The 22,880-nt window shown below is 42.0% G+C and overlaps 1 protein-coding gene across 1 annotated transcript; it reads right to left on the reverse strand.

The window, feature by feature from the left end:
* Positions 1-3,520: 3,520 nt before the first annotated feature.
* LOC131953463 (purine nucleoside phosphorylase LACC1-like) lies at positions 3,521-16,282 on the reverse strand. Its single transcript, XM_059316649.1, has 4 exons — positions 15,870-16,282; positions 8,322-8,813; positions 7,285-7,590; positions 3,521-6,331 (listed from the first exon to the last, which is right to left on the reverse strand). The coding sequence occupies exons 1-4, from the start codon at positions 15,964-15,966 to the stop codon at positions 5,910-5,912; spliced, it is 1,317 nt and encodes a 438-aa protein (XP_059172632.1). The 5' UTR covers positions 15,967-16,282; the 3' UTR covers positions 3,521-5,909.
* Positions 16,283-22,880: the final 6,598 nt, after the last annotated feature.

A 22,880-nucleotide genomic window follows, 5' to 3' on the forward strand; every position in this document is an offset into this window, starting at 1 on the left:
ACTCACTCTACTGCTACAGATTCAATCAAATAAATGGCCCCGTAGTCAGATAGACGATTGGATGATGGTGCATTGGGGGGGGGGGGGGATAAGTTGAGAAGCGCCAGATGTTGCCCATGTATCTTACCTATGGTCATTCTAAAGGACACCACTCCTGCTTGATTTATTACAATTATATCCTAGACGTGGGTTACTGTCCTTGGCTAACGAACCTCGTCTACCTGGGGTTTGATCTCAGGACTTTCAAACATGGGGCTGTGGCTTTACCCGTCCGTCCAAGCCCTTCAGCAGATTATACTGGGGAGTCTAGCCTTGACAATAGGAATCTATTGCAGAAAGGAACGATACATGTTCCTACCCTTTTACCCAGAGCTGGGGGCGGGACATTATTACATCTAAATAGTTGTAAACTGATTGACAGTTTGTCTGTCAGAAGGATTCAACTTTAGACTGACACAGTTACTGAGTCCAGTATATCTTTATTAAGTGCAATTTATCCGGACTAGCAGACTTCTGAGTCAACTCAGCTGTAAAGTGTACCTGGCTTTAGTTATGTCTATGGGAAGTGGGTATGTGAATGATGGTCTATGGGGGAGAATGTGAGAGTCTATGTGAGAGTGTCTGCGTGTGAGGGTCTGTGTGAGAGAGTTTGTGGGAGAGTGTTTGTGGGAGAGGGTCTGTGAGAGAGACTGAGTGAGGGAGAGAGTGTGTGTAACGTAGATCTGCATTTCGCATGGTATGACTAAGACAGTACATTAAATTTCCTAAACTTGCTAGCCCCCCCCCCCCCCTCTAAACTTGCTAGCCCCCCCCCCTCCCTCTAAACTTGCTAGCCCCCCCTCTAAACTTGCAAGCCCCCCCCCCCCCTCTAAACTTGCTAGTCCCCTCTGGTAGAATTAAAAAAGCCAACTCTATCTGAAACGAATGACCTACATGCCAGTTGACCTCAATGACCTACATGCCAGTTGACCTCAATGACCTACATGCCAGTTGACCTCAATGACCTACATGCCAGTTGACCTCAATGACCTACACGCCAGTTGACCTCATAACTTGACTTGCCTGTCAATGACCTTGAAGATACGTGACCTCAAATTCCAATTTATCCTGGCTAACGTTTAGAGGAAACGGCTCCACAACAGCAGACGATAAGACGAAGGTCAAAAATCTGGAGCTGTGCAGACGTGACCCCAGGTGAGGGCGGGGAGGCTGGGGTGCGGTGGAATCTAGGTCAGGGTCAGATTACAGAGTTTATTGCCAGGGTGGAGGCGGCACAAACATACTAACTGACGTATGCTGACGTCACAGGAAGGATTGAGTGAGGTTGTTGGGCGTTTTCGTTCTGGCTCATCTTACATTAGGTCAAGGTCAAGTGGTCATACAATCATCAGGTCAACTGGGGTTATACAATCATTAGGTCAACTGAGGCTATACAATCATTAGGTCAACTGAGGCTATACAATCATTAGGTCAACTGATGCTGTACAATAATCAGGTCAACTGGGGTTATACAATCATTAGGTCAACTGAGGCTATACAATCATTAGGTCAACTGAGGCTGTACAATCATTAGGTCAACTGAGGCTGTACAATCATCAGGTCAACTGAGGTTATACAATCATTAGGTCAACTGAGGCTATACAATCATTAGGTCAACTGAGGCTGTACAATCATTAGGTCACTGAGGTTATACAATCATTAAGTCAACTGAGGCTGTACAATCATTAGGTCAACCGAGGCTGTACAATCATCAGGTCAACTGGGGTTATACAATCATTAGGTCAACTGAGGCTATACAATCATTAGGTCAACTGAGGCTGTACAATCATTAGGTCAACTGAGGCTATACAATCATTAGGTCAACTGAGGCTATACAAGCATTAGGTCAACTGAGGCTATACAATCATTAGGTCAACTGAGGCTATACAATCATCAGGTCAACTGGGGTTATACAATCATTAGGTCAACTGAGGCTATACAATCATTAGGTCAACTGAGGCTGTACAATCATTAGGTCACTGAGGTTATACAATCATTAAGTCAACTGAGGCTGTACAATCATTAGGTCAACCGAGGCTGTACAATCATCAGGTCAACTGGGGTTATACAATCATTAGGTCAACTGAGGCTATACAATCATTAGGTCAACTGAGGCTGTACAATCATTAGGTAACTGAGGCTGTACAATCATTAGGCCAACTGAGGTTATACAATCATCGAGTTAGTTTATACAATCATCAGGTCAACTGAGGCTGTACAATCATTAGGTCAACTGAGGCTGTACAATCATTAGGTCAAGTGAGGCTGTACAATCATTAGGTCAAGTGACGCTGTACAATCATTAGGTCAACTGAGGCTGTACAATCATTAGGTCAACTGAGGCTATACAATCATTTGGTCAACCGAGACTATACAATCATTAGTAAGGTAACAACATCCAAGGGTGAGGTATACTAATGTTAGTAAGAGACCGCTTTATCCATTCTTTGATTCCACTGTGGATTTAGATTAATTAATCCTACTGTGAGCTTAGACTAATTAATTCCACTGTGGGCTTAGACTAATTAATCCTACTGTGGGTTTAGACTACTTAATCCCACTGTGGATTTAGACTACTAAATCCTAATGTAGATTTAGACTACTTAATCCCACTGTGGATTTAGGTTTCTTAATCCCACTGTGGATTTAAACTACTTAATCCCACTGTCGATTTAGACTACTTATACCACAATTAAACTCTTCAACTTTGTTAAATTCATCAGGATCCAAAATATCCAAAATATCCAAGATAGTTTTAACAGCCTTTTTTCAGTGTGAGTTTTAAGGGACATAACCCAATGTAAATTTGATTTCAGTATTTTAGTAGTATTAAATCCCTTCATTAAAGCTTCGTTTAAAAAATTAGCATTTACAAACATTAAGTGAAATCAATGAAAACGTAACTAAACTACATCATATTGTTTTCTAAAATCTGAATTTGAGCAACAGCATAACAATTTGGAGATAACCAATTGTAAGATCTTCATGCTCTTGTTTTATCAGTAATTTCAAGTAACTACAAATGTTCCTAGTTTGATCCAAACAGCAACCTTAGCTTAAAGTTTAAAGATTCGATTTGTCAATGGTTATATGAGATGTGTATTCTATTTATAGAAGGAAAAGTATTTGTTATTTTACTATAATAGTTATGTTGCAAACATTTGCTGTAAAATAAATACAATGTAGTACACATTTGCTATAAACTAACAATAATGTTGAAATCAAACACAACTGTAGTTCACTGTTTATTCATACATGCCTAGTCACACAGTAAATTAGTTTTGAATTAAATGAACTCATTCATCTCAAGTCTCCATGTATATATATATATATATATATATATATATATATATATATATATATATATATATATATATATATATATATATATATATATATATATATATATATATATATATATACAAATATATATATATATATATATATACATATATATATATATATATATTTATTTATTTATATATTTATTTATATATATACATGTAGTATATGTTGTATAATCAGCAATTTCTCTCATAACTGAATACAGTAAAGGGCTATAAAAATATTTTTAGTTTTTCTCATAAAAGATCATCTCTGATTTTTTATGATTCTCTTGAACTATGACACAACAAAAGAATGACAAATTGCTCTAGTGTGAACTATAGACAACAAATTTAAACTCTGTTGACATTTAGTTGCATTAAAAAAATATCACCAATAGGATGTGTGGTCTACATATATATACACTTAGTGGGTGTACTTGAACTGTGGAGGGGGGGGGGGGTAATGAGGTGGTAATATGTGGAGGTAGTAATGATGGTAAGCTGGGGGTTATAAAGGGAGGGAGTATTGGGAGGACAGAGTGGGAGGTGGGAGGTGGGAGGGAATGGAAAGAGGTGGAGGGAGTGGGAAGAGGGGAGGGAGTGGGAAGAGGGGAGGGAGTGGGAAGAGGGGAGGGTGGGAAGAGGTGGAGAGAGTGGGAAGAGGGGAGGGAGTGGGAATAGGTGGAGGGAGTGGGAAGAGGGGGAGGGAGTGGGAAGAGGGGAGGTAGTGGGAAGAGGGAGAGGGGGGGTTGGATGACTTAATTATTTGACAAGAGTTTTGACTGGTTACTAAACTTTATTGTAACTGATGGGTCAGGCTCTCAGTTTGACCATGGCCCAGTAAAAAAAGCCAGAAATAAAACTCTATCACTTTTCATATGGGATGATAAAAAAGTGGATTAAAATATGGAATCTATCTGGCCAGCCAGATAATAAGCTTAGACAAGTAGAAGCATATAAGTATACAAAATATGGTTACACATAAGCAAAATATGGTTTCATACATACAAAATATGGTTACATACATACAAAATATGGTTACACATAAACAAAAAATGGTTTCATACATACAAAATATGGTTACATACATACAAAATATGGTTACATACATACAAAATATGGTTACATATACTTCACATATAGTTTGAAATACATCAGTATACATAAATATATTTGCTTATCTAGGTAAAAAAACTGACTATAATTTCTAAATTACCATATCATATTAAATTAAGTTTTCAAATTAAATAGATATTGTTATAGCTCAAATATTTGTTTCAAAATTAGTGATTCCTAGTGTTTAGTGAAAATGTGAATTGTGGTTTATCAAAATAGGACAGATTATTTAATTATAAAAAATGTAATACAATTTTTTTTCATAAAGACTGTTCAGCAAGTAGTTGCCAGATAAACTTAATAGTTTGTTGCTTGCCAAATTGGACAACATTAATTTCAAATTATTTCTTTCTGTAAACTATCCATTGTTTTCTTGTGTGACAAGCTTAAAGTAAGAAATAAATTCTAAAATATAACACCAAAGATCCTTAAATAAAAATACAACTTTAGCAAACTTTGCTAAACTTGAACTACTCCACAAATAAATGTGAAGTGAACAGAGTGTGATTTTACACAGTAAATACACATCAAACACTGATAACTGACATGTGAAAATATGTCATACATTTATCAGATCAAATCTGTTTAGTTTTACAGTGACTTAAATAAAAGGTCACGTCATGTCCATTTGGTAACAGCATTAATGACCATTGGTCAACAAAATAAAACATTAAACTTAGTTTAAAACTTTCAGATGATAAGGAAACATTCAATACAATTAGTTCAGCTAAAGAACATCCAAATATTTTTATTTCAAAGACACCCACCAAATCTAGCATTGATTAGAAATTAAACTTTCGAAGATACAAAAAAATGACTCATTATATCTAAAAAAATCTTTGGATACTACAAGTACCTGACAATGACACTTCTATAAATAGGCCTGTTTACTCCGAGTATTGTTACATCAGTAATGCTAGGGTCAGAAATTTGAGTTCTATGGTAGCACTCCTGGCAATAGAGCCAGACAAGCCCTGGACCCCCAGGTCACGTGATGCAGGGGGTCGACCCAGGGAGACATGGTAATGTTGTGTGCCAGTTGATGCTAAGAGGGTAGGAAGGAACTGGGAACAGCTGAAGGAGTGGCTATAGACTGTGGGGAGGGGAAAGCTTTGACAGAGGTCCTATGCTCCACAAGGAACAAAAAGAAAAAAAATGATGTTAGGAATTAAGTTTGAGGTTTGGGTATAGTATGCCTGGTATATACTCGAATTGTTTTTTCAAACGTCTTCCAAGATTTACAATGGTAAACTTTTCTCCATGCAATCACAGTTAGGGAAACTTTCTCTATATGAGTTACCTCACCTGCATTACCCGCAGTTTAAAATATCTTGAACTATCGTCAAAACTGAGATATGCATATAAAACTTGTAATAAATAATACACTTCCAAGTCATATGAATGTTTGTCTAACCTTAAGGAATGAGATCAAAGATTGTCACCGCCAGATTTCCGGCAGGAAATGAAGCCAATCTGGTTGCCAAATGGGATGTTGTCTCTACGGTGCGAGAAGAACTGTTTGTTGCAGACTGTACACAGGGCGCAGCTGGTGTCGATGTTGCCAGCCGGCACGCCGTCCAGCTGTAGCATCAGCACGTTGGCCTGCACAAGGTCGGCGTGCACCCAGTCAGGGTGCCGGGCTGACCCCCAGACCAGCCCTGGATCCAGGCGAGTGAGTGGTGCCGCATCACTGGCTGGAAGGTCAAAGCACTTGCCTTCAATAGTTGGACCAATGGCCGCGCGGATGTCTTGAGGGTCCGTCCCGAACTCCTCCACCATTGTCTGCAGACAGGCTCGAACCGCCCCCACTGTGGTACCTCTCCACCCTGCATGCACGGCACCGCAGGCACCTGAACGAACAGTTTACAAACTGATATTTGTTTACTGCACGTACCCTAACAAAGATGACACGTTAACTAACTTTGTTAGCACTTTATTTATACATAGGCACATGAACATACATGACGAATTTACAAACTTTGTAACACTGAATTTACTACATGATATTATGTCTGCTTGTAAAACTATCTGAATGTCATAATATAACAATGACTAAGTTAATATAAAATTTAACATTAAATTAATGACATTATGATGTGTCTGTAAAACAAGTCATTATTATAAAATTTAACATTAAATTAATAACATTATGTGTCTGTAAAGCAAGTCATTATTATAAAATGTAACATAAAAGTAAAGACATTATGATGTGTCTGTAAAACAAATCATTATTTAAAACAAGAGTTATTTCCCTTATGTTTTAACAAACAAAAATTATTTCCGTTAACAACATTTAAATATCAGCAGTTTTGTGTCAGCTAATAAAATCAGTGAACCATTTCTTTTGTTTTTGTGTGTAATAATATGAGTGATGTCATATTTACCTGTGTTTGTGTGTAATGAAATGAGTGATGTCATATTTACCTGTGTTTGAGTCAGCTAATAAAATGAGTGATGTCATATTTACCTGTGTTTGTGTGTAATGAAATGAGTGATGTCATATTTACCTGTGTTTGTGTCAGCTAATAAAATGAGTGATGTCATATTTACCTGTGTTTGTGTGTAATAAAATGAGTGATGTCATATTTACCTGTGTTTGTGTCAGCTAATAAAATGAGTGATGTCATATTTACCTGTGTTAGTGTGTAATAAAATGAGTGATGTCATATTTACCTGTAATGTGTGTAATAAATTATAAAATGAGTGATGTCATATTTACCTGTAATGTGTGTAATAAATTATAAAATGAGTGATGTCATATTTACCTCTTTTCGTGTGATAAAATGAGTGATGTCATATTTACCTGTTTTGGTGTCAGCCAATAAAATCATAGCACAGTCCGCCCCCGGAGCTGCTACTGTTACCCCAGGTATATTGGTGACCACACCGTCAAACTTTGGGGGTGGGGGTTTACCAACTACCCAAATATTTTTATCGTGTTCTACTTTGGCTACCCGTAGAGACGCGGGTTCGAACCCCGCGGCCTCCGCCAGGCGCCTTCTGTTCTCTTCTATGACCAACACAGGGTCAGGCTTGCGTATGGTGTAGAGCATGTTGAGGGAGGTCAAAGGTGACAGCTGGGACACGCCCCCAAACCTCTCGTGAAAACCTGTGGACAGAGTATCACCACCTGAGTACAGAGACATGTGGACAGGGTATCACCACCTGTCTACAGAAACCTGTGGACGGAGTATCACCACCTGTCTACAGAAACCTGTGGACAGGGTATCACCACCTGAGTACAGAAACCTGTGGACAGGGTATCACCACCTGTCTACAGAAACCTGTGGACAGGGTATCACCACCTGTCTACAGAAACCTGTGGACAGGGTATCACCACCTGTCTACAGAAACCTGTGGACAGAGTATCACAACCTGAGTACAGAAACCTGTGGACAGGGTATCACCACCTGTCTACAGAAACCTGTGGACAGGGTATCACCACCTGTCTACAGAAACCTGTGGACAGAGTATCACAACCTGAGTACAGAAACCTGTGGACAGAGTATCACAACCTGAGTACAGAAACCTGTGGACAGAGTATCACAACCTGAGTACAGAAACCTGTGGACAGAGTATCACAACCTGAGTACAGAAACCTGTGGACAGAGTATCACAACCTGAGTACAGGTACACACCTGACAGGTAAACAGACGCGATCATCAGATTACATAACAGGGTCAAGTCAATACCTGATAACAGGTTGACAAAGTGGATCACCACCTGACAAGTAAACAAGAGTTGATCACCATGTACCAAGTTTTAAATAATGGATGGTCACCTCTCGACAACAGTTGGTCACCACCTGAGAACTACAGATCACCATACGCTGACAGTTACCTGCATTGAACCTGTCCGCAGGTATCACGTGACTCCTCAACACCTGCACCTGCTCCTGGCGCCCCACACCTTTCAGGTACTCCTTGAAGCCGGTCTCCACCTGCTCCAGCTCCCACGGCTCCACGGCTGGCAGCTGCGACTGGACGTCTACACCTGTCACCTGCCAGGTGTGCACGTGCGAGAACACGTGCAGGCACGCCGTCTCCCAGAACTTCTTCATTGCCAGGCTCGTCATCAGGACAAAGTCGCTCACGCCTGCCTCGTCTAGACAGGTCTTGGCCTTGAACAGGAGGTCAAGGTTATCGTCTGACCGGATGAGCCGGCAGTCCGGTAGAGTGGAGGCGTCCAGTGTTCTGGTCAGCACGGTCAGCCCTAGCCTGCTGTTGGTCAGCTGGTTCTGGGCGACGGTCATCAGCTGGTCTCTGGTCGTCTGGCACGGGTCTGTGGCCAGGTCCAGGACTAGCTCACCGTGGTGACTCATCGGGTCAAGGTCTGTAGGTCACATTAGTACAAGGTTAAACGGTTTGGGTAGAGGGGAGGGGGCGGGGTACTGTGTGAGGGGGTAGGGACTTAGGGGGGTAGGGACTGAGGGGGTAGGGACTTAGGGGTATGGAATGTGTTTGGGGTAGGGACTCTGTTTGGGGTAGGGACTGTGTTAAAGGGTAGGGACTGTGGTGGTAGGGACTCTGTTTGGGGGTAGGGACTCTGTTTGGGGGTAGGGACTATGTTTGGGGGTAGGGACTCTGTTTGGGGGTAGGGACTGTGTTTGGTGGTAGGGACTATGTTTGGGGGTAGGGACTATGTTTGGGGGTAGGGACTCTGTTTGGGGGTAGGGACTGTGTTTGGTGGTAGGGACTATGTTTGGGGGTAGGGACTATGTTTGGGGGTAGGGACTATGTTTGGGGGTAGGGACTATGTTTGGGGGTAGGGACTATGTTTGGGGGTAGGGACTATGTTTGGGGGTAGGGACTCTGGGGGTTGGGCATGTGTTTGGGGGTAGGGACTGTGTTTGGGGGTAGGGAATGTAGTGGTAGTGACTCTGTTTGGGGGTAGGGACACTGTTTGGGGTAGGGACTGTGTTTGATGTAGGGACTGTGTTTGGAGGTAGGGATTGTGTGGGGTTGAGAATGTGTTATGACAGTTAGGGGTAGAGAAGCGTTACTTAAGTAGTAAAAGGCTTATTTTAAGAACGAGGAACAAACTGCAGAAATGTAATTGGCTATAATTAGACTATGAAGTTTGCTGTGCTAATGCCGACTGTCTAACTTAAAAGCTGATTTAGATCTTCAAACTTTTCAAATAATGGGAATGTGTTGAAAGGACTTTACACTCGACAGATCGCCCTCAACTTCCTCATAGACTTCAGATAGTGTGCCAGATAAATGGGACAGTGACGTCAGCAATCACGTGACGTAATGTTGACTAGAAGTGTCTTCTACTGGACACAGACTAGAAGTGTCTGGTGCTTGACACAGACTAGAAGTGTCTGGTGCTGGACTCAGACTGTCTGGTACTGGACACAGACTAGAAGTGTCTGGTACTGGACACAGACTGTCTGGTACTGGACACAGACTAGAAGTGTCTGGTACTGGACACAGACTGTCTGGTACTGGACACAGACTAGAAGTGTCTGGTACTGGACACAGACTAGAAGTGTCTGGTACTGGACACAGACTAGAAGTGTCTGGTACTGGACACAGGCTGTCTGGTACTGGACACAGACTAGAAGTGTCTGGTACTGGACACAGACTGTCTGGTACTGGACACAGACTAGAAGTGTCTGGTACTGGACACAGACTAGAAGTGTCTGGTACTGGACACAGACTAGAAGTGTCTGGTACTGGACACAGACTGTCTGGTACTGGACACAGACTAGAAGTGTCTGGTACTGGACACAGACTATAAGTGTCTGGTACTAGACACAGACTAGAAGTGTCTGGTACTGGACACAGACTAGAAGTGTCTGGTACTGGACACAGATTAGAAGTGTCTGGTACTGGACACAGACTAGAAGTGTCTGGTACTGGACACAGACTGTCTGGTACTGGACACAGACTAGAAGTGTCTGGTACTGGACACAGACTAGAAGTGTCTGGTACTGGACACAGACTAGAAGTGTCTGGTACTGGACACAGACTAGAAGTGTCTGGTACTGGACACAGACTGTCTGGTACTGGACACAGACTAGAAGTGTCTGGTACTGGACACAGACTAGAAGTGTCTGGTACTGGACACAGATTAGAAGTGTCTGGTACTGGACACAGACTAGAAGTGTCTGGTACTGGACACAGACTAGAAGTGTCTGGTACTGGACACAGACTGTCTGGTACTGGACAAAGACTAGAAGTGTCTGGTACTGGACACAGACTAGAAGTGTCTGGTACTGGACACAGACTAGAAGTGTCTGGTACTGGACACAGACTAGAAGTGTCTGGTACTGGACACAGACTAGAAGTGTCTGGTACTGGACACAGACTAGAAGTGTCTGGTACTGGACACAGACTGTCTGGTACTGGACACAGACTAGAAGTGTCTGGTACTGGACACAGACTAGAAGTGTCTGGTACTGGACACAGACTAGAAGTGTCTGGTACTGGACACAGACTAGAAGTGTCTGGTACTGGACACAGACTAGAAGTGTCTGGTACTGGACACAGACTAGAAGTGTCTGGTACTGGACACAGATTAGAAGTGTCTGGTACTGGACACAGACTAGAAGTGTCTGGTACTGGACACAGACTGTCTGGTACTGGACACAGACTAGAAGTGTCTGGTACTGGACACAGACTAGAAGTGTCTGGTACTGGACACAGACTAGAAGTGTCTGGTACTGGACACAGACTAGAAGTGTCTGGTACTGGACACAGACTAGAAGTGTCTGGTACTGGACACAGACTAGAAGTGTCTGGTACTGGACACAGACTAGAAGTGTCTGGTACTGGACACAGACTAGAAGTGTCTGGTACTGGACACAGACTGTCTGGTACTGGACACAGACTAGAAGTGTCTGGTACTGGACACAGACTAGAAGTGTCTGGTACTGGACACAGATTAGAAGTGTCTAATACTGGACACAGACTAGAAGTGTCTGGTACTGGACACAGACTAGAAGTGTCTGGTACTGGACACAGACTGTCTGGTACTGGACACAGACTAGACGTGTCTGGTACTGGACACAGACTAGAAGTGTCTGGTACTGGACACAGACTAGAAGTGTCTGGTACTGGACACAGACTAGAAGTGTCTGGTACTGGACACAGACTAGAAGTGTCTGGTACTGGACACAGACTGTCTGGTACTGGACACAGACTAGAAGTGTCTGGTACTGGACACAGACTAGAAGTGTCTGGTACTGGACACAGACTAGAAGTGTCTGGTACTGGACACAGACTGTCTGGTACTGGACACAGACTAGAAGTGTCTGGTACTGGACAGAGACTAGAAGTGTCTGGTACTGGACACAGACTAGAAGTGTCTGGTACTGGACACAGACTAGAAGTGTCTGGTACTGGACACAGACTAGAAGTGTCTGGTACTGGACACAGACTAGAAGTGTCTGGTACTGGACACAGACTAGAAGTGTCTGGTACTGGACACAGATTAGAAGTGTCTGGTACTGGACACAGACTAGAAGTGTCTGGTACTGGACACAGACTGTCTGGTACTGGACACAGACTAGAAGTGTCTGGTACTGGACACAGACTAGAAGTGTCTGGTACTGGACACAGACTAGAAGTGTCTGGTACTGGACACAGACTGTCTGGTACTGGACACAGACTAGAAGTGTCTGGTACTGGACACAGATTAGAAGTGTCTGGTACTGGACACAGACTGTCTGGTACTGGACACAGACTAGAAGTGTCTGGTACTGGACACAGACTGTCTGGTACTGGACACAGACAAGAAGTGTCTGGTACTGGACACAGACTAGAAGTGTCTGGTACTGGACACAGACTGTCTGGTACTGGACACAGACAAGAAGTGTCTGGTACTGGACACAGACTAGAAGTGTCTGGTACTGGACACAGACTAGAAGTGTCTGGTACTGGACACAGACTAGAAGTGTCTGGTACTGGACACAGACTAGAAGTGTCTGGTACTGGACACAGACTAGAAGTGTCTGGTACTGGACACAGACTAGAAGTGTCTGGTACTGGACACAGACTAGAAGTGTCTGGTACTGGACACAGACTAGAAGTGTCTGGTACTGGACACAGACTAGAAGTGTCTGGTACTGGACACAGACTTGAAGTGTCTGGTACTGGACACAGACTGTCTGGTACTGGACACAGACTAGAAGTGTCTGGTACTGGACACAGACTAGAAGTGTCTGGTACTGGACACAGACTAGAAGTGTCTGGTACTGGACACAGACTGTCTGGTACTGGACACAGACTAGAAGTGTCTGGTACTGGACACAGATTAGAAGTGTCTGGTACTGGACACAGACTGTCTGGTACTGGACACAGACTAGAAGTGTCTGGTACTGGACACAGACTGTCTGGTACTGGACACAGACTAGACGTGTCTGGTACTGGACACAGACTGTCTGGTACTGGACACAGACTAGAAGTGTCTGGTACTGGACACAGACTAGAAGTGTCTGGTACTGGACACAGACTAGAAGTGTCTGGTACTGGACACAGACTAGAAGTGTCTGGTACTGGACACAGACTAGAAGTGTCTGGTACTGGACACAGACTAGAAGTGTCTGGTACTGGACACAGACTGTCTGGTACTGGACACAGACTAGACGTGTCTGGTACTGGACACAGACTAGAAGTGTCTGGTACTGGACACAGACTAGAAGTGTCTGGTACTGGACACAGACTAGAAGTGTCTGGTACTGGACACAGACTAGAAGTGTCTGGTACTGGACACAGACTGTCTGGTACTGGACACAGACTAGAAGTGTCTGGTACTGGACACAGACTAGAAGTGTCTGGTACTGGACACAGACTAGAAGTGTCTGGTACTGGACACAGACTGTCTGGTACTGGACACAGACTAGAAGTGTCTGGTACTGGACAGAGACTAGAAGTGTCTGGTACTGGACACAGACTAGAAGTGTCTGGTACTGGACACAGACTAGAAGTGTCTGGTACTGGACACAGACTAGAAGTGTCTGGTACTGGACACAGACTAGAAGTGTCTGGTACTGGACACAGACTAGAGGTGTCTGGTACTGGACACAGATTAGAAGTGTCTGGTACTGGACACAGACTAGAAGTGTCTGGTACTGGACACAGACTGTCTGGTACTGGACACAGACTAGAAGTGTCTGGTACTGGACACAGACTAGAAGTGTCTGGTACTGGACACAGACTAGAAGTGTCTGGTACTGGACACAGACTGTCTGGTACTGGACACAGACTAGAAGTGTCTGGTACTGGACACAGATTAGAAGTGTCTGGTACTGGACACAGACTGTCTGGTACTGGACACAGACTAGAAGTGTCTGGTACTGGACACAGACTGTCTGGTACTGGACACAGACAAGAAGTGTCTGGTACTGGACACAGACTAGAAGTGTCTGGTACTGGACACAGACTGTCTGGTACTGGACACAGACAAGAAGTGTCTGGTACTGGACACAGACTAGAAGTGTCTGGTACTGGACACAGACTAGAAGTGTCTGGTACTGGACACAGACTAGAAGTGTCTGGTACTGGACACAGACTAGAAGTGTCTGGTACTGGACACAGACTAGAAGTGTCTGGTACTGGACACAGACTAGAAGTGTCTGGTACTGGACACAGACTAGAAGTGTCTGGTACTGGACACAGACTAGAAGTGTCTGGTACTGGACACAGACTAGAAGTGTCTGGTACTGGACACAGACTTGAAGTGTCTGGTACTGGACACAGACTGTCTGGTACTGGACACAGACTAGAAGTGTCTGGTACTGGACACAGACTAGAAGTGTCTGGTACTGGACACAGACTAGAAGTGTCTGGTACTGGACACAGACTGTCTGGTACTGGACACAGACTAGAAGTGTCTGGTACTGGACACAGATTAGAAGTGTCTGGTACTGGACACAGACTAGAAGTGTCTGGTACTGGACACAGACTAGAAGTGTCTGGTACTGGACACAGACTGTCTGGTACTGGACACAGACTAGACGTGTCTGGTACTGGACACAGATTAGAAGTGTCTGGTACTGGACACAGACTAGAAGTGTCTGGTACTGGACACAGACTGTCTGGTACTGGACACAGACTAGAAGTGTCTGGTACTGGACACAGACTAGAAGTGTCTGGTACTGGACACAGACTAGAAGTGTCTGGTACTGGACACAGACTAGAAGTGTCTGGTACTGGACACAGACTAGAAGTGTCTGGTACTGGACACAGACTAGAAGTGTCTGGTACTGGACACAGACTAGAAGTGTCTGGTACTGGACACAGACTGTCTGGTACTGGACACAGACTAGAAGTGTCTGGTACTGGACACAGACTAGAAGTGTCTGGTACTGGACACAGATTAGAAGTGTCTAATACTGGACACAGACTAGAAGTGTCTGGTACTGGACACAGACTATAAGTGTCTGGTACTAGACACAGACTAGAAGTGTCTGGTACTGGACACAGACTAGAAGTGTCTGGTACTGGACACAGACTAGAAGTGTCTGGTACTGGACACAGACTGTCTGGTACTGGACACAGACTAGAAGTGTCTGGTACTGGACACAGACTAGAAGTGTCTGGTACTGGACACAGACTAGAAGTGTCCAGTACTGGACAAAGACTAGAAGTGTCCAGTACTGGACAAAGACTAGAAGTGTCTGGTACTGGACACAGACTAGAAGTGTCTGGTACTGGACATAGACTAGAAGTGTCTGGTACTGGACACAGACTAGAAGTGTCTGGTACTGGACACAGATTAGAAGTGTCTAATACTGGACACAGACTAGAAGTGTCTGGTACTGGACACAGACTAGAAGTGTCTGGTACTGGACACAGATTAGAAGTGTCTAATACTGGACACAGACTAGAAGTGTCAGGTACTGGACACAGACTAGAAGTGTCTGGTACTGGACACAGACTAGAAGTCAAAATATATGTTTTATATAAATACAAACTAAGAAACTAACTAGTGTAATTTGTGAATATGCTACGCTATGTGAAAAAGACTTAAATTATACAAAAGTAATGTATACGATAATAAATAGCGACAAAAGTGTCAACTTAGGGAACACTTTATCTGGCAAGTTAACATTGTTTTTAATCCATCAAGTTAACACAGTTTTTAATTCACAGAATTCGATTAGGTGTAATAATCGATAAATACTGACAAGCATTAGCCAAATACTTATGCAAATCTTTTTTTTCTACTAAATGGGTAAAAATAAAGCAAGAAAAAAAAAAACAAGGTGAATGAAAACAATTGAAAACAAGTCCGTGAAAAAAGAAGAAAACAAGTCCGTGAAAAAAGTAGAAAACTAGACGATGAAAAAAGAAGAAACCTAGACGGTGAAAAAAAGAAAGAAACTAGACGGTGAAAAAAAGAAGAAAACTAGACAATGAAAACAGAAAACGCACCTACCTGTGCTGGGTGTGTTTTGGCCGGTATCAGCAACTTGTAGCTGTGACTGGTGTGTACCCTCACCCAGCTCATAGCTGATGTAGAATAAATAAACCATGGTTAAAACAACGACTGTTATCTAATCTAGGTTTGCTGAGGGCGACAGCCATAGTGTGTAGCCCGTGGCTGGTTCAATATTTCACGAGAACGGGTTTGTTGGATGTGACACATTTTGACACAGTTCACAAGACGTGCCCTACTGCGTCACACATAGGACGAAAATAAAAATTGCGGGAATCCCCCAACTACGAATCAGCGAAAAACTACGCAACCAATTGTGTACTCTAGTGCTTCATGTCATATTTTATATCTCTGTTTACATGTGTGTCATGTCGATCTGTACACGACACGTGTATTGTCAACAAAATTTGACCTAGTTTTCGTGAGTAGAATAAAAGGCCAGGTCGCAAAGATTGTCTAAGTAGGCCTAGTACTTCATAGTATTTTAGCCTATTTTAAAAGTAGTTTTATCATTATCATATGGATGGATATGATTCAATATTTAAGCAAACAAGATATCAACTGAATTATTATTTTTAAACTATAAGAATGTATTTGTTTTATAATTTTTCAAAAATTGTAATTTAAGTTCGTAATACTTTGTAGTTTTTACTTTTTCGTATATACGAAGAATAGAGAAAGTCGTGTAATCGTGCAAAATTTTTTTTAAAAACGAGATTTTTGCAAATCTCGACGTTTTACAGCTCTCTGAGTCGGAAAAAACATAGTTTTGCAATCTTATCCGTATGTCTGTGTGTGTGTGTATGTGTGTGTGTCTGTGTGTGTATGTGTGTGTGTAAACACGATAACTCGAGTACCGTTACAGCTAGGTTGATGAAATTTCATATATATGTATTCAGTGTTTCTTCCAGACTTTTTTCTCCGGGGGGGGGGGGGGGGGGGGCACTTGAAATTTTCGGGGGGGGGGGGGCGGTAAACTTTCTTCGGGGGGGGGGGGGGCGGACACTGTTAAAAGTATATATTTTCTATAGAAATTATATAAATTTCATTTCGTTCGGGGGGGGGGGGGGGGGGGCGGTAAAAAAATTTCGGGGGGGGGGGGGGGGGGGCTTTGCCTGGAAGAAACTCTGTATTATATCAAAATCCAAGGTCAACTTTTGAGCGATTTCCGATAACCGGAAGTGGAACTTTTTCTACTTTGAAATTTTTAAAAGCCTTTAACTTGAGTATTATTTCAGATAGATATACAGAATTTTAAATGTAAGTAAAATATCTAATTCTCTGCCTTTTGTCAAATTTTGAGTAATTTCCGTTGACCGGAAGTAGTAATTTACGCTATTTCCAACTTCTCCAAAACGCATGTGAATTTATAAAGTACTAATAATATTCCACACTATTATGCACATTTTCTTTGGCGTTCACTTGGTGTGCAATTCTTTTTTTCTACGAGATTTTATTCTATTTTAAAAAGTTTAAGTATTTAAAATGGATTAAAAATCATGTCTAGATCTATATCCCGAGTTGCCATCCCCTGTTGTTTAATATAAGAAAATTAGAGAAAGTTTAGGGGAGATCACTCCCAGTTTATTTAAATTTTTATTTTTACAAAAAACATAAAAATAAAAAAATAAAAAATTCCAGTTGTCAGTATAGGTGACTGTGCTTAGATAAAAGTAGGCTAAGCTCAGGTAGGTAGAGATTTACCTGGTCGGGTGAAGGTTGGACTGACAGGTACTTACAGTTGGTTTCGTGACACAGTAACCCAATAATGTCATGGGATGTTGAAAGTCCGGGTTGGATTTAAACAATCTAATACATACCCAGACCTCAAGTTAGGCAAGGCAGATATTTTTAAAGCCTGCTTGAAGCATTTTATCCTAGACTTTAAGGTCTACCTTAAATATTTTTTTTTTGACAAAACAAGAATAAAATCAAGTCGGGTATGTGGTTCCTCGTGTAAACAACAGGGTGGCGTTGATTAAAACGGGAACAGGGCATTACCCCCCCCCCCGTCATTACCCCCCCCCCCCCAGTAATTACCCCCTGTCAATTACCCCTAGCCCAGTAGGAAATTACCCCCGGTCATAGTGTAAGGTTCAGCTAGGGTTTGAGTTTGGGCTAGGTCTAGGTCTGGGGTTAGGGTTAGGGTTAGGGTAAGGATTAGGGTTAGGGCTAGAGTTGGGTTTGGTTTTGGATTTATTTTAGGGTGAGGTGAATTATTAGGTTTTTCGTCTTTTTTTAAGGTTAGGATTTAGGTAATATATAGGTATAGAATTGGAGTTAGAATGAGTGTTATATCTTGGTGTATGGAGGGGGGGGGGGGGTAATTGCACCGGGGGGTTGTCCGGGGGAAATGTCCGGGGGGGGGTGGTAATGTCCTGTAGCCGATTAAAACAACAGGGTGGTGTTGATTAAAGGGCTCCGGCGTGGAAATATCAGGTGACGAAATTCGAAGTCTTACAGTAGCTGGTACCCAAAGTCCAGGTTTACCGTACAGGGAATCATTTTTTTTTTACGTCATAAGAAGCAAGGTGACTTCCCCAAAACTTGACGCAACCCCCCCCCCCCCCCCCCCCCCCTCTCCCTTGCCCTACGTCCCATTAAACTGAACGCCCCCACCTACTTAAGATTTCACTCCAGCTAGAATCTATATCGCATGACGACTGACTCACGAAGGGCAAAAACTTTATTTTAAAACTAAAACTTTCCACACCTCTTATCTTAAGGCCTGCACAAGTCTCATGTATGTTCCTGTTGCTTTATTTGATTTGGTAGTTCAACGACTTATTAATGATACTAAACAAAGCAACTTATGGCATGTTAAACATCTATGTGGTGTATTATGGTGAGCAGTTACATCACGTGAAGTATGCCGGGAACTCAACGCATCACGTTTATCATCATACGCCGTCACAAAATTACGGACCCCCCTCCTCCCTACAAGTGTGACGTCATTTATGGACGACCCCAATATTTACTGGTATAATTGTATCAAGTATACCAACAACTGTTATATTTACTGGTATAATTGTATACCAACAACTGATATATTTACTGATATAACAGTATCAAGTATACCAACAACTGTTATATTTACTGGTATAATTGTATACCAACAACTGTTATATTTACTAATATAACAGTATCAAGTATACCAACAACTGTTATATTTACTGTTATAATTGTATCAAGTATACCAACAACTGTTCTATTTACTGATATAACTGTATCAAGTATACCATTAAGTGTACACGCTGACACCAGCAGATACGAGCAAGGAAGAGGATTAGGTTTTGCTAGAAGTGTGTTCTGTGTGTTGTGTTCTGTGTTCCGTTGATTGTTTAGTGAGTAGAAACAGAATTCAAATGACGAATGACACGACACAGTTGATCAGGAATGTGTAGCTGTTGTTTAAATTGAAGTCACGTGATGGACGTCAGCTGACACGAGAGTTGAGTAGGTTGTTTGATGTAGGATGGGTTGCATGGTGGATGTCAGGCCGGATGGTAAATGTAGAATGGTAGGTGCAGGATGGTAGCTGTAGGATGGTGGATGTAGGATGGTAGTTATGGGATGGTGGATTACGTAGCCTGCATGTTGTTGATTTACTATTGGAGGGAGAATACGTATTATGTTTAGCTTTTTGTTTTCCTATATAGATTTTACTCGACATAAAGATCATACAAAGATAAGTTTATAATCCAATTGCAAGGGCAATTAGTTGTAAATTGAGCCATACCTAACCAGACCCACAAACAGAACGAAGAACTGACCAGCAAACATGCACCCTCCCCTCCCCCTTGAGATGGTAGATGTAGACACGGCAGACGAGAACTTCCTTCCTCTCCCGACTGGCGTTTGGTAGATAAGGGGTCTTCACACAAACACCAAAAAGCACAACTTTTTTTAAACTACGAAGTTCATCTTTCGTTTTCCCGGCACCCTCACACGACACAACACTCACGATACGACACACACTACACGACACACGACACACACGACACATGCGTCATTCTTTAATCTATTTAGAAGTGTGCGCCCCCCCCCCCCAACCCACCGACTCTTTAACTTCACCGTTCTTATCAGTAATGTTAAAATAGATTTCCTCCAACACAATTCATTATTACGTGTCAAATTGTTTTGACTCCGATTTCGGTCTGCTTTTCTTTATGGATTTGCTTCCATAGCCTTTATCCAACCAAGAACAAACTACAAGGCAGCAGTTTCTTTTTAAATTGGAGTTGTCTCTCATAGCAGAGTTGCTGTCCCCAGCTATCGTGCCTAATCTGCCCGAGGGTTCGAACTCAGGACTTTTTGGATTTTCAATGTTGAGTTTTACCAACCCAACCACGCCGACCCCTACTGCTAATATATTTAAAATTCCAAAACAAACTAAAAACGGTTAACGATCTCATTATTTTTTTTTTGGCGAATATTTTAGTCCAACGGCTGGACCTAATCACACATGAAGGATGGACACACACATGTGTAGGCATAGTATATTGGGGGGGGGGGGGGGCGGCATGGTCGAATGGTAGAGTACGTCTGCTAACCCGAAAGTGTAGAGTTCGGATCTTGGGCCGAATCTGTAGGACCTCCCTGAGTCCACCCCGTACCTAACTCACGTCAAAGAAACCAAGGCGGCTGGGCATAATGCTGACCTCAAATGCTGACCACACTATCCCCATGTATGAAGAGGTCATTGAAGCAGTCCAACTGTACCTACCTCCTATATGTGTTTACAACACGAACGAGAAAATACGATGATACATATAGATGGAATTTTGTTATTTTACTGTGTGCACGCATGTTTGACTCGCCATTTGTCGAACTAAACATTTGGCTATGTAACACGGCTTCACACAGAAAAACATTCCTGTCATACATTGACACAATGGTAGACAAGCTGTTTAATGTCATACTGTGGTAGACAAGCTGTTTAATGTCATACATTGACACAGTGGTAGACAAACTGTTTAATGTCATACATTGACACAAAGGTAGACAAACTGTTTAATGTCATACATTGACACAAAGGTAGACAAACTGTTTAATGTCATACATTGACGAAGTGGTAGACAAACTGTTTAATGTCATACATTGACACAAAGGTAGACAAACTGTTTAATGTCATATTGTGGTAGACAAGCTGTTTAATGTCATACATTGACACTGTGATAGACAAACTGTTTAATGTCATACATTGACACTGTGGTAGACAAAATGTTTAATGTCATACATTGACACAGTGGTAGACAAGCTGTTTAATGTCATACATTGACACTGTGGTAGACAAACTGTTTAATGTCATACATTGACACTGTGGTAGACAAACATTGACACTGTGGTAGACAAACATTGACACTGGTAGACAAACATTGACACTGTGGTAGACAAACTGTTTAATATCATACATTGACACTGTGGTAGACAAGCTGTTTAATGTCATACATTGACACTGTGGTAGACAAACATTGACACTGTGGTAGACAAGCTGTTTAATGTCATACATTGACAGTGTGGTAGACAAACATTGACACTGTGGTAGACAAACATTGACACTGTGGTAGACAAACTGTTTAATGTCATACATTGACACTGTGGTAGACAAGCTGTTTAATGTCATACATTGACAGTGTGGTAGACAAACATTGACAGTGTGGTAGACAAACATTGACACTGTGGTAGACAAACTGTTTAATGTCATACATTGACACTGTGGTAGACAAACTGTTTAATGTCATACATTGACACAAAGGTAGACAAACTGTTTAATGTCATATTGTGGTAGACAAGCTGTTTAATGTCATACATTGACACTGTGATAGACAAACTGTTTAATGTCATACATTGACACTGTGGTAGACAAAATGTTTAATGTCATACATTGACACAGTGGTAGACAAGCTGTTTAATGTCATACATTGACACTGTGGTAGACAAACTGTTTAATGTCATACATTGACACTGTGGTAGACAAACATTGACACTGTGGTAGACAAACATTGACACTGGTAGACAAACATTGACACTGTGGTAGACAAACTGTTTAATATCATACATTGACACTGTGGTAGACAAGCTGTTTAATGTCATACATTGACAGTGTGGTAGACAAACATTGACACTGTGGTAGACAAACATTGACACTGTGGTAGACAAACTGTTTAATGTCATACATTGACACTGTGGTAGACAAGCTGTTTAATGTCATACATTGACAGTGTGGTAGACAAACATTGACAGTGTGGTAGACAAACATTGACACTGTGGTAGACAAACTGTTTAATGTCATACATTGACACTGTGGTAGACAAACTGTTTAATGTCATACATTGACACTGTGGTAGACAAAATGTTTAATGTCATACATTGACACAGTGGTAGACAAGCTGTTTAATGTCATACATTGACACTGTGGTAGACAAACTGTTTAATGTCATACATTGACACTGTGGTAGACAAACATTGACACTGTGGTAGACAAACATTGACACTGGTAGACAAACATTGACACTGTGGTAGACAAACTGTTTAATATCATACATTGACACTGTGGTAGACAAGCTGTTTAATGTCATACATTGACAGTGTGGTAGACAAACATTGACACTGTGGTAGACAAACATTGACACTGTGGTAGACAAACTGTTTAATGTCATACATTGACACTGTGGTAGACAAGCTGTTTAATGTCATACATTGACAGTGTGGTAGACAAACATTGACAGTGTGGTAGACAAACATTGACACTGTGGTAGACAAACTGTTTAATGTCATACATTGACACTGTGGTAGACAAACTGTTTAATGTCATACATTGACACTGTGGTAGACAAAATGTTTAATGTCATACATTGACACAGTGGTAGACAAGCTGTTTAATGTCATACATTGACACTGTGGTAGACAAACTGTTTAATGTCATACATTGACACTGTGGTAGACAAACATTGACACTGTGGTAGACAAACATTGACACTGGTAGACAAACATTGACACTGTGGTAGA

Source organism: Physella acuta, unplaced genomic scaffold (genome assembly GCF_028476545.2).
Source record: "Physella acuta isolate Inbredline_101_S28 unplaced genomic scaffold, ASM2847654v3 ptg000076l, whole genome shotgun sequence".
Classification (NCBI taxonomy): Eukaryota; Metazoa; Mollusca; class Gastropoda; family Physidae; genus Physella; species Physella acuta.